The following is a 13,000-nucleotide window of genomic DNA, read 5'->3' as shown; positions in this document are numbered from 1 at the left end:
ATCTTAAATATGATCAATCTATCTTTATTAGTTGGCTATGTACCACAGGCTTTTAAGGTGGCAGTAATTAAACCATTACTTAAAAAGCCATCACTTGACCCAGCTATCTTAGCTAATTATAGGCCAATCTCCAACCTTCCTTTTCTCTCAAAAATTCTTGAAAGGGTAGTGTAAAACAGCTAACTGATCATCTGCAGAGGAATGGTCTATTTGAAGAGTTTCAGTCAGGTTTTAGAATTCATCATAGTACAGAAACAGCATTAGTGAAGGTTACAAATGATCTTCTTATGGCCTCAGACAGTGGACTCATCTCTGTGCTTGTTCTGTTAGACCTCAGTGCTGCTTTTGATACTGTTGACCATAAAATTTTATTACAGAGATTAGAGCATGCCATAGGTATTAAAGGCACTGCGCTGCGGTGGTTTGAATCATATTTATCTAATAGATTACAATTTGTTCATGTAAATGGCGAATCTTCTCACAGACTAAGGTTAATTATGGAGTTCCACAAGGTTCTGTGCTAGGACCAATTTTTATTCACTTTATACATGCTTCCCTTAGGCAGTATATTAGACGGCATTGCTTAAATTTTCATTGTTACGCAGATGATACCCAGCTTTATCTATCCATGAAGCCAGAGGACACACACCAATTAGCTAAACTGCAGGATTGTCTTACAGACATAAGGACATGGATGACCTCTAATTTCCTGCTTTTAAAACTGAAGTTATTGTACTTGGCCCCACAAATCTTAGAAACATGGTGTCTAACCAGATCCTTACTCTGGATGGCATTACCCTGACCTCTAGTAATACTGTGAGAAATCTTGGAGTCATTTTTGATCAGGATATGTCATTCAAAGCGCATATTAAACAAATATGTAAGACTGCTTTTTTGCATTTACACGATATCTCTAAAATTAGAAAGGTCTTGTCTCAGAGTGATGCTGAAAAACTAATTCATGCATTTATTTCCTCTAGGCTGGACTATTGTAATTCATTATTATCAGGTTGTCCTAAAAGTTCCCTGAAAAGCCTTCAGTTAATTCAAAATGCTGCAGCTAGAGTACTGACGGGGACTAGAAGGAGAGAGCATATCTCACCCATATTGGCCTCTCTTCATTGGCTTCCTGTTAATTCTAGAATAGAATTTAAAATTCTTCTTCTTACTTATAAGGTTTTGAATAATCAGGTCCCTTCTTATCTTAGGGACCTCATAGTACCATATCACCCCAATAGAGCGCTTCGCTCTCAGACTGCAGGCTACTTGTAGTTCCTAGGGTTTGTAGAGTAGAATGACAGGCAGAGCCTTCAGCTTTCAGGCTCCTCTCCTGTGGAACCAGCTCCCAATTCGGATCAGGGAGACAGACACCCTCTCTACTTTTAAGATTAGGCTTTAAAACTTTCCTTTTTGCTAAAGCTTATAGTTAGGGCTGGATCAGGTGACCCTGAACCATCCCTTAGTTATGCTGCTATAGACTCAGACTGCTGGGGGGTTCCCATAATGCACTGAGTGTTTCTTTCTCTTTTTGCTCTGTATGCACCACTCTGCATTTAATCATTAGTGATTGATCTCTGCTCCCCTCCACAGCATGTCTTTTTCCTGGTTCTCTCCATCAGCCCCAACCAGTCCCAGCAGAAGACTGCCCCTCCCTGAGCCTGGTTCTGCTGGAGGTTTCTTCCTGTTAAAAGGGAGTTTTTCCTTCCCACTGTCGCCAAGTGCTTGCTCACAGGGGGTCGTTTTGACCATTGGGGTTTTTACGTAATTATTGTATGGCCCTGCCTTACAATATAAAGCGCCTTGGGGCAACTGTTTGTTGTGATTTGGCGCTATATAAATAAAATTGATTGATTGATTGATTATTATCTATATATTAAAAGCCAAGTGGTCTCTGTGTACATGTGTGCATGTGTATGACTTTGATCCCTGAGAAACTGGGGAGAGCTGACATTTGCTGTTTGGTATGCTTATGTATCTTGGATTGAGGATGAACACCATGAAAATGGAAAGTTGATAGGACTATTATTTTGGGAGAAATTAGAGATATTAGGTAAAACAGTGAACAATAGATGTTGATATCACCCTTATTACCACCCTTGAAAAATGTCAGCTACCTATTTTATAAACACTACCCAATCTAGAGCCCATGGATCCCCACCGGCAACACACTAGTTATTAATATATTACTTGAGGTTCATCATCTCTGAGGCCTCTTCACCTCCATCTTCCCCCGGGACCATCAGTTCAATCAGGATGATCTTTTTCTCCTCCTCAGAGCATATGACAATATCAGGCCTCAGGGAAGTTTGGACAACCTGGTGGAATTAGAGCTTTCTTCCCAGGTCTGCCCTCATCTCCCACAATTGAGCTGCCTGCCTGAGGGTCATCTTGGTCTTCTTGAAGTGGGGTAGGTTCTCCCTGTCCCTGATGAACTGAATACATGGAACTGGTTTCCTGTGGGTCTGGTGAGTTATCAGTTTACAAGATGTCAGCCAGTGCTCTGAAGACCTTATCATGACGGCATCTGTATCTCCCCTGGTTAACTGCAATCTTGCACCCAGTCACTATGTGTGCTTTTGTGCCTCTTTCACCATATCATTTGCAGAGGTGGTTCCTCTCTCAATCCCCATCTGTACAAGTTTGTTGGTATTGGAGTGTCATACACTGATCGGAGCAGGAAAGAAATACAGAAGGGCTCTAGTCTCCACAGTGCAGGCTACATGAGCTTATGTTTAGGCAGGTCTCACTTCGTCCAGATGCCTTGTGGATCCAGCTCCATGGCTCTGGACCTTTGCATATCTTCATCTTTTCGTCAAACCTCTCCTTCGATTAGGTTTCTCCTGTGCTTTGGGCCTGCTTTTGCCCATTCCTGGAAATGGGTGGTTCCAAGTCCTTGTCTTCCCATGCAGGGATTCCCCATGATGTCCTTTAACATCAGCATGCTTTCTGCTTGTGTCACCTGAACCGCAGCTCACTGATCTTGTTGTGACACCTGCTCCACTGAGTTTCTCATCACTGGTGTCTCTGAACATCATGACAGCCCTGCATTTGTCCACCTTGAACTCTTCAACCACCGATGAACAGGGTAGCTGTAACTGCCCAGACCTGATTCACAACACTACTGACACTCTGAAGCAGAAACTTTACACCGGATGTCTTTCCTGACACAAATCCACAAATCCATGTAATGTTTATTACATGGAGAATGGGCATGGTGGTTTTGAACTGGAAACATTCTGCTAGTTGCATTCAGTATTTGTAGAAAATCACACATTAGCATTCACATGTAGTACATGAAAAAGATCTGAGAAAAAGTCTGAAATTCAAGTACACTCCTTTCTCGGATGTCAGAAGCAATAATGACATACTGCTGGAGGTATGCACTCAGAGTGCTGTTCGAAAAGGAGAGAAGTGGATTTTAGTACTGTAACTTGAAGCATTTTGAAATGGAAAAAAACCCCAAGAACTTGGAATTATTTGGGCGCAAGAATGGATAAAATATCACATTTATCTCTCTGAGGTCTGATACTGTTCTTTATAGCCAAGACATACATCAGCATTAGTATTCTACACAAGCGCATCCTCGTAACATCCTAAATCTCTACTCGTCCGGTCTTTCACCACTAGAGACAGACTAATGGGATATGCAGGTTCCTGTTGCATGTGTGCACAGTGTTGGGTGTAACTGGTGATTCCACGACTCACCCCAAAACAGCAGTAGACAGTGGAGACAAACATGACAGCCAGCAGGATGACCAGACAGGTGATGAAGAAGCTGATCATCAAAGTAGAGCTGAAAGAGACAAAGACTTGGATTACAAGTTTCTGGATGCACTTTTGCTGCCTGTTTCTCAAAGGCAGTGTTTGATAATACACAGCGGCACCTCATATTTACTGCCTCACGTCTGTGTAAATAAATAAGCACGAGTGGGTGTAACATGAGGATAAAAGCAGGAGCAGAGGACAGAAAATGATCATAAAAACACATAATAGAAAAGATGTGCAACAGAGAGGAGGACCAGGATGTGAGCAAAAACACAAGAATGAAAGATGAAGGTGGTGGATTAAAGGTTCAAGAACAAAAGTTTAAGAAATGATGAAAAAGTGAGAGAAACAGTGGAAGTGACAAGTTTTCAAAAAACTTTTTGAATGTGGCTGCAGTTACAATATGGATTTGATAATCTGTTTCTTAGCTGACTCTGACCAGGTTTATTGTTCTCTGTTCGATGTTGTACCATGTTAAAATCTTTAGTTAGATTAGTTTGAAAGCGTGGTAATTCTGGGCCGTTAAGTTGGGGGTGATGTATTAATGCTTTTGGGGGTTACTTCTGTTCCTTATGACACAGAAGTCAAAAGCCATCTGCTTTTGTGACATAATTCCTGTGATATCAGTCTGTCAGGTCTGCCCCTGTGTGGTCCCATGTTCTATGACCGACTTATATTTGCCACACTGCCTTCGCATGGCTTTCATTCCGACTCTGCCGTGGACTCGGATAGGGCTACTCAGTCACCCTCCTGATGTTTTCCATCCCTTGATCTTTTGGCTGCTCCCTGATTTTCTCTAGTGTCATGGATGGGTCTTATGGTTCCCCGGCGGCCATTCTGTTTGGCAGTCACATGTCACTTTAGTCGCAGGGTGAGTTCTGTTGTAGTTTAGTCTCTGCCTTTTATTTTCTTGTTGATCACTTTTCTGTTTTATTATTTGATTCCTGGTCTGATTCTTTGTTCTTTTTGATGTTCGTATTTTATTTGATCTTGCCTGTTTGGTTCTTCTTTTCGTTAAGCGTTTTATTTTTTTAGCACTGTTTGGGTTGGGCTACTTGCATTCTGTTGAATCTGTGTCTGTCTGTTACACCTTCCTGTCACACTAGTCTTGTCTCATCCGACCACTTCCCTCTTCCTGAATTTTGTCTGCATCTGTTTCACGTCATGCCCTGATTACCCTCTGTGTATTTAAGCCTCATGTGTCTTGTGTCCCACTGCCAGTTCGTTGTTTCTGTAAGTCATCGTTCCAGCCTCTTATTAGAGTCCCGATTGCCTTGCCATTTTCTGACCTTGCTTTGTTTTTTGGATCACACTTTTGTTTCAGCCAATCGACCTCTCTCAGCTTGTTTTTGACAACGCCTCTGCCTAATGCCTGCCTGTTACCTCTGCCACGCTGATTGCCACCCTGTGTACTGAACCACTGCCTGTTTATCAGATAAAGCTTTTTGATTAATCTTACTCCTCTGTGTGTGAGTCTGCCATTGTCTTCCCACAATCTCTGAGACGCGATGCCTTGGATCATGACACAGTCATAGAATTGTAGGAATATGAGGATTTTTGCTATGAAAACCTTATTACACAAAAAGTGATTTTGCAGTTTGACCCCTTTAATACCTGATTTGACCAAAAGCTTAACATTGGCCATTTTCATTTTCAAATGTGCTCCCTGAAAATTAAAATCTGAATGAAAACCCACATGGATCAATTCAATTAAAACTGTTTAGTGATTTCTATCATCTTTGAAATAACTTAAAACACAGTCATACATGTTCTACTGAGTGGAAACAGTGAGTCCTCCTTTGTGTGCCATTTGACCTCATTCGTGTTATCTGTGAAGGGGCCTTTAGGCATGATTCTGGCGTATTCGCCCACACAAACAAATCTTGTTTGTCTTCAAATCTTCAAGGTTCCGTGGACCACTTCTATGAACTTTGATCTTTAGTTCTTTCCATAGATTTTCTATTGGATTCAAGGCAGGTGATTGACTGGACCATTCTAGCAGCTTTATTTTCAGTCTCTGAAACCAATTGAGAGTTTCCTTGGCTGTATGTTTGGATCATTGTCTTGTTAAAATGTCTACCCTCAGTTCATCTTCATCATCCTGCTAGATGGCAGCAGAATTTTATCAAGAATGTCTCTGTACATTTTGCCATTCATACTTCCTTCAAATATATGAAGCTTGCCAATCATGATATTCCCACCTCCAAACTTCACTGCTGGTGTGGTGTTTTTGGGGTGATGTGCAGTGGCATTTGACCTCCAAACATGGTGTGTATTATGGTATTCAAAGAGTTAAAGTTTGGTCTCATCTAACCAGACTATATTCTCCCAGTATCTATATCAGGGACTCCAGAAACAAAGAGGTGATAACACTGGATACGTTAAACAAAATTGAGAACAAGAACTGGGTATGGAAATATCAAGAGGATTGGAGTTCAATGTGGAGCACTCAACATACTACTCAAAAAAGAAGAGAGAATTAGGCTGGAAGAACTCACCATACATCAAAAGTAAACAGGTTCAGTTATCACAGCCATGCAGGAGATTGTGCGGACAAATGGACACCAATCACTCCCACATATTTTGGAGTTGTTCAAAAATCCAACTATTTCGGGGTAAAGTTTGTTCAGTGATTCAAAAGATTTTAGGATATCCAATTCTTAATATTGTAAAATCCTGAATCTTGGTGTGATAAAAGAAGATGTAATTATTCCAGAAGATTGGTATCTTTGTAAAATATTACTTGTTGCTTGTAAAAGATGATTACCAAGAACTGGCACAAACCGGACTCTTCAAGCCTTAAACAATGGATAAACTTAGTGGCGAAATATTTTTAATGGAAAAGATGACCTTCACCCTGAGGTGTACAGGAGAAGACTTCACTAACAAGTGGGTGAAAGGGATCTCCTACACAACATGGGGAAAGGATGCTGTGAGTCAAGTTTGGTCTACCAGAGACAAATTATGCAATGCAATTTAAAGAGGATGTGGCATACCCTCACACTGTTATTGTTTTGTTTGTGTACATTTTATTTATTGCTTTTTTCTTTTTTAACTTATTTTAAAGAACATGAGTGCTAAAGACTCACTGTGGCACAATGACGATCTGGATGAAGCAGATGAAGACAAAGACAAGAGAGGCACATGCCACATATGCCCCAAACCTGGAGTCCACCTGTTTGGAGTACTGCAGAGGGTGAAGGAATGCAGGAAAAAGAAAAAACACTTTAGAGACTCCAAACTACGCTCGTCATAATAACACATTTTGCCTCAGAAAATGTCACAATAATTGATACACAGAGCGGTCTGAGCCCACAACTCCACCTTCACAGAACTGCAAAAAATAGGTATCTAAAAACAAGATACAAATGCGAAATCTGAAGGAAAAGGTACTCAAACAAGTGAAATATCTGTCCATGCAGCAAGATAATTTCATTTGACAAGATTTCTTTAATTAAAATAGTTTAAATCTGTAAATAAGATTATAATGAAAAGTGTACACTTAAAATAAGAAATCACTCTTAAACAAGATCAGTTATGTAACACTTCTAAATCAATCAATCAATCAATCAATCAATCAATTTTTTTATATAGCGCCAAATCACAACAAACAGTTGCCCCAAGGCGCTTTATATTGTAAGGCAAGGCCATACAATAATTATGTAAAACCTCAACGGTCAAAACGACCCCCTGTGAGCAAGCACTTGGCTACAGTGGGAAGGAAAAACTCCCTTTTAACAGGAAGAAACCTCCAGCAGAACCAGGCTCAGGGAGGGGCAGTCTTCTGCTGGGACTGGTTGGGGCTGAGGGAGAGAACCAGGAAAAAAGACCTGCTGTGGAGGGGAGCAGAGATCGATCACTAATGATTAAATGCAGAGTGTGTGCATACAGAGCAAGAAGAGAAAGAACAGTGCATCATGGGAACCCCCCAGCAGTCTACGTCTATAGCAGCATAACTAAGGGATGGTTCAGAGTCACTTCAGTTTTATCTGAGTTTAAAAGCAGGAAATTAGAGGTCATCCATGTCTTTATGTCTGTAAGACAATCCTGCAGTTTAGCTAATTGGTGTGTGTCCTCTGGCTTCATGGATAGATAAAGCTGGGTATCATCGCGTAACAATGAAAATTAAGCAATACCGTCTAATAATACTGCCTAAGGGAAGCATGTATAAAGTGAATAAAATTGGTCCTAGCACAGAACCTTGTGGAACTCCATAATTAACTTTAGTCTGTGAAGAAGATTCCCCATTTACATGAACAAATTGTAATCTATTAGACAAATTTGATTCAAACCACCGCAGTGCAGTGCCTTTAATACCTATGGCATGCTCTAATCTCTGTAATAAAATTTTATGGTCAACAGTATCAAAAGCAGCACTGAGGTCTAACAGAACAAGCACAGAGATGAGTCCACTGTCCGAGACCATAAGAAGATCATTTGTAACCTTCACTAATGCTGTTTCTGTACTATGATGAATTCTAAAACCTGACTGAAACTCTTCAAATAGACCATTCTTCTGCAGATGATCAGTTAGCTGTTTTACAACTACCCTTTCAAGAATTTTTGAGAGAAAAGGAAGGTTGGAGATTGGCCTATAATTAGCTAAGATAGCTGGGTCAAGTGATGGCTTTTTAAGTAATGGTTTAATTACTGCCACCTTAAAAGCCTGTGGTACATAGCCAACTAACAAAGATAGATTGATCATATTTAAGATCGAAGCATTAAATAATGGTAGGGCTTCCTTGAGCAGCCTGGTAGGAATGGGGTCTAATAACATGTTGATGGTTTGGATGAAGTAACTAATGAAAATAACTCAGACAGAACAATCGGAGAGAAAGAGTCTAACCAAATACCGGCAACACTGAAAGCAGCCAAAGATACGATACGTCTTTGGGATGGTTATGAGTAATTTTTTCTCTAATAGTTAAAATTTTATTAGCAAAGAAAGTCATGAAGTCATTACTAGTTAAAGTTAAAGGAATACTCGGCTCAATAGAGCTCTGACTCTTTGTCAGCCTGGCTACAGCGCTGAAAAGAAACCTGGGGTTGTTCTTATTTTCTTCAATTAGTGATGAGTAGAAAGATGTCCTAGCTTTACGAGGGCTTTTTTTATAGAGCAACAGACTCTTTTTTCAGGCTAAGTGAAGATCTTCTAAATTAGTGAGACGCCATTTCCTCTCCAACTTACGGGTTATCTGCTTTAAGCTGCGGGTTTGTGAGTTATACCACGGACTCAGGCACTTCTGATTTAAGGTTCTCTTTTTCAGAGGAGCTACAGCATCCAAAGTTGTCCTCAAAGAGGATATAAACTATTGACGAGATAATCTATCTCACTCACAGAGTTTAGGTAGCTACTCTGCCCTGTGTTGGTATATGGCATTGGAGAACATAAAGAAGGAATCATATCCTTAAACCTAGTTACAGCGCTTTCTGAAAGACTTCTACTGTAATGAAACTTATTCCCTACTGCTGGGTAGTCCATCAGAGTAAATGTAAATGTTATTAAGAAATGATCAGACAGAAGGGGGTTTCAGGGAATACTGTTAAGTCTTCAATTTCCATACCATAATTCAGAACAAGATCTAAGGTATGATTAAAGTGGTGGGTGGACTCATTTACATTTTGAGCAAAGCCAATTGAGTCTAACAATAGATTAAATACAGTGTTGAGGCTGTCATTCTCAGCATCTGTGTGGATGTTAAAATCGCCCACTATAATTATCTTATCTGAGCTAAGCACTAAGTCAGACAAAAGGTCTGAAAATTCACAGAGAAACTCACAGTAACGACCAGGTGGACGATAGATAACAAATAAAACTGGTTTTTGGGACTTCAATTTGGATGGACAAGACTAAGAGTCAAGCTTTCAAATGAATTAAAGCTCTGTCTGGGTTTTTGATTAATTAATAAGCTGGAGTGGAAGATTGCTGCTAATCCTCCGCCTCGGCCCGTGCTACAAGCGTTCTGACAGTTAGTGTGACTCGGGGGTGTTGACTCATTTAAACTAACATATTCATCCTGCTGTAACCAGGTTTCTGTAAGGCAGAATAAATCAATATGTTGATCAATTATTATATCATTTACTAACAGGGACTTAGAAGAGAGAGATCTAATGTTTAATAGACTACATTTAACTGTTTTAGTCTGTGGTGCAGTTGAAGGTGCTATATTATTTTTTCTTTTTGAATTTTTATGCTTAAATAGATTTTTGCTGGTTATTGGTGGTCTGGGAGCAGGCACCATCTCTACGGGGATGGGGTAATGAGGGGATGGCAGGGGAGGAGAAGCTGCAGAGAGGTGTTAAGACTACAACTCTGCTTCCTGGTCCCAACCCTGGATAGTCACGGTTTGGAGGATTAAGAAAATTGGCCAGATTTCTAGAAATGAGAGCTGCCTCCATCCAAAGTGGGATGGATGCCGTCTCTCTAACAAGACCAGGTTTTCCCCAGAAGCTTTGCCAATTATCTATGAAGCCCACCTCATTTTTTGGACACCACTCAGACAGCCAGCAATTCAAGGAGAACATGCGGCTAAACATGTCACTCCCGGTCCGACTGGGGAGGGGCCCAGAGAAAACTACAGAGTCCGACATTGTTTTTGCCAAAGTTACACACCGATTCAATGTTAATTTTAGTGACCTCCGACTGGCGTAACCCGGGTGTCATTACTGCCGACGTGAATTACAATCTTACCAAATTTACACTTAGCCTTAGCCAGCAGTTTCAAATTTCCTTCAATGTCGCCTGCTCTGGCCCCCGGAAGACAATTGACTATGGTTGCTGGTATCGCTAACTTCACATTTCTCAAAACAGAGTCGCCAATAACCAGAGTTTGTTCCTCGGTGGAGAAAAACGGTTAGAAATGTGAACGGGTTGGCGGTGTACATGGGGCTTCTGTTTAGAACTACGCTTCCTCCTCACAGTCAGCCAGCCGGCCTGCTTTCCCGGCTGCTCGTGATCTGCCGGAGGGGAACTAATGGCGGCTAAGCTACCTTGGTCCACACCGACTACAGGGGCCTGGCTAGCTGTAGGATTTTTCAAGGTGCAGAGCCGAGTCTCCAATTCGCCCAGCCTGGCCTCCAAAGCTACGAATAAGATACACTTATTACAAGTACCATTACTGCTAAAGGAGGCCGAGGAATAACTAAACATTTCACACCCAGAGCAGAAAAGTGCGGGAGAGACAGGAGAAGCCGTCATGCTAAATCGGCTAAGAGCTAGTAGCTGCGCTAAGCTAGCGGATTCCTAAAAACACACAAAGTGAATAATGTGTAAATAATTTAGAGGTGATTCAGCAGAAAGAGTGCTTTAGTTAAGGCATGTGAAGATTACAATGTGAAACAAATCGTTATCTAGTTAACTAGATCAATCTAACTGCGCAGATTAAACAGCTAACAGATACAGCAACACAGTGACAGAGTGATCCACAGACATAACTAGAAGACAACGGTGATGGGGCGAGGATACAAGCCAATTTCAAATGCAGAGACAGGGCAGAGATCACGGGGGAGGTGCTGGGACTCACAAAATGCAAAAACACACAGTGGGGGGAAAAAGACAGAGTACTTATGACAAACAACCAGAGTAGAAACTAACAAAATGCATGGAAGAGGCAATCGACCGGCAGGGGAACAATGTAAAGGTGCAGTTTAAATACAACTCAACTAACAACTACTGTCTCAACAACTAATTAACAACAGGTGTAAAATCAGTGACAATGGAAAAGCTGAGACAGGAGAGAAAATAAAGGAACACACAGAGATACAAAATATAACATACAACACAAGGAGAGTAGAAATAAAACCAGATCATAAAACCAAAACATAAAGTGCACAAAACTGCAACATCACACGTGGAACAACAGACATGATTACAGATAATTAACTCAAACATGGATCACACAACAAACAGTGCCAAAACCCGAAGCCTAACATCATCAACTATATAAAGAGACATAAATGTGGAACTCAAACTGGACAGAGCAAGAACAGGGGGGCCACAACACAATCCTAAGAGCCCCTTCACACTAACATGAAGCTGGGCGAAAGAAGCAGAAATCGACTGAAAAAGAGAAAAAACAAAAACAAATTGGCGTATCACGAAAAATTCACCTGCTGTCGGGATGGACACATGGTCGAACAAGCGTGAACGATACTGTGGCGACAGTTTTGTGCATGCTAGTGTGTGCGTGCAAGAACACACTGAGAGGGACATACATCACGCTCAGACAGCAGCAGCAGCAGCGATTACATGCTGGACATATTATGAATGCTGTGCATAAATCAACAGAAATGTGAAAGCACAAATAATGTGAGTGCACAGAACATCATAAGAATAATGAATGTACTGTTTAAATGTAAGAAAATCATGTTATTGGCCATGATTCTGTTCTCACTGTAAAACAACAAAAACACACACATACACACACCCGCACTTTTAATATTTAATTCCTGTTATAAAGAGTGGACATACAAGAATTATCCTCCTCCTGGACATACACAAGGAAGTAATGAACGGATGACTGCTTCTTCCTCTTATTTTTTTACATGAATGACCTGATGCACTCATATCATGATCATATGAGCCAGCTCCGCGTGTCCCTCTGTCCAGCAGCACTGAAGTGGTGCTGACCGTGTTGCAAAGGTGTATGTGTATGCATTTATTACAATGTGAGGAGAGCCCACTGATGCACGCACCTTGCGGTGATGTCTCGTTAGGTGATATTCTGCATGGCACGATATGTGTTTCCAGCTGTGTGTAGCGATGACGCCACAGTCAGGTACAGCTTTGACTGCCATGGTCATGATCGTGTGTGCTGAGATGTGGTTGGGCATCCAGTTTGTCTTTATTTTTCCCCATGTCGCCATCATTTGCAGACACGTGTGCAGCATCGTGCCTTGCACATGGGTGACTGCACCACATGTGACTATGTGTTCCCCAGCTTTGCGTTGCACTGACGCGGCAGTCATCTATGATGTGGAGCAGCGCAAGTGGGGTTGGATGTTCATGGGTGGCACCCGGACTCCGGCTTTAAGCCACTAGTGTGAAGGCTGCCTCGATCACACCGTTCGGTAACAGTTCGACATGGCGATGACTTTGTGCAGCTCCTTGGCCACGGCACAATATGTCCGACTTGTGTACGAAATGCCGTGCGAATGCTGTGAATACGATGAGATGGCAGTGTGACCTCATCTTGCTCGCCATTCGCAAGGGTTTCCAGCGTGAGTGGCACGCGAA

General features: G+C 41.5%; 1 protein-coding gene across 1 annotated transcript in view; it reads right to left on the bottom strand.

Annotated features, from left to right (window-relative positions):
* The window catches only part of adcy5 (adenylate cyclase 5), a 365,757-nt gene that overhangs the window by 96,143 nt on the left and 256,614 nt on the right, over positions 1–13,000 (bottom strand). Inside the window, 2 exon segments of the mRNA XM_034185849.1 lie at positions 3,706–3,793; positions 6,855–6,952. Coding sequence (XP_034041740.1) covers positions 3,706–3,793; positions 6,855–6,952 — 186 coding nt within the window.

Source organism: Thalassophryne amazonica, chromosome 14, assembly GCF_902500255.1.
Source record: "Thalassophryne amazonica chromosome 14, fThaAma1.1, whole genome shotgun sequence".
In the NCBI taxonomy this organism is placed as follows: domain Eukaryota; kingdom Metazoa; phylum Chordata; class Actinopteri; order Batrachoidiformes; family Batrachoididae; genus Thalassophryne; species Thalassophryne amazonica.
The sequence above is the reverse complement of the archived record's forward strand: the minus strand, read 5'-3'. Positions and strand labels throughout refer to the sequence as shown.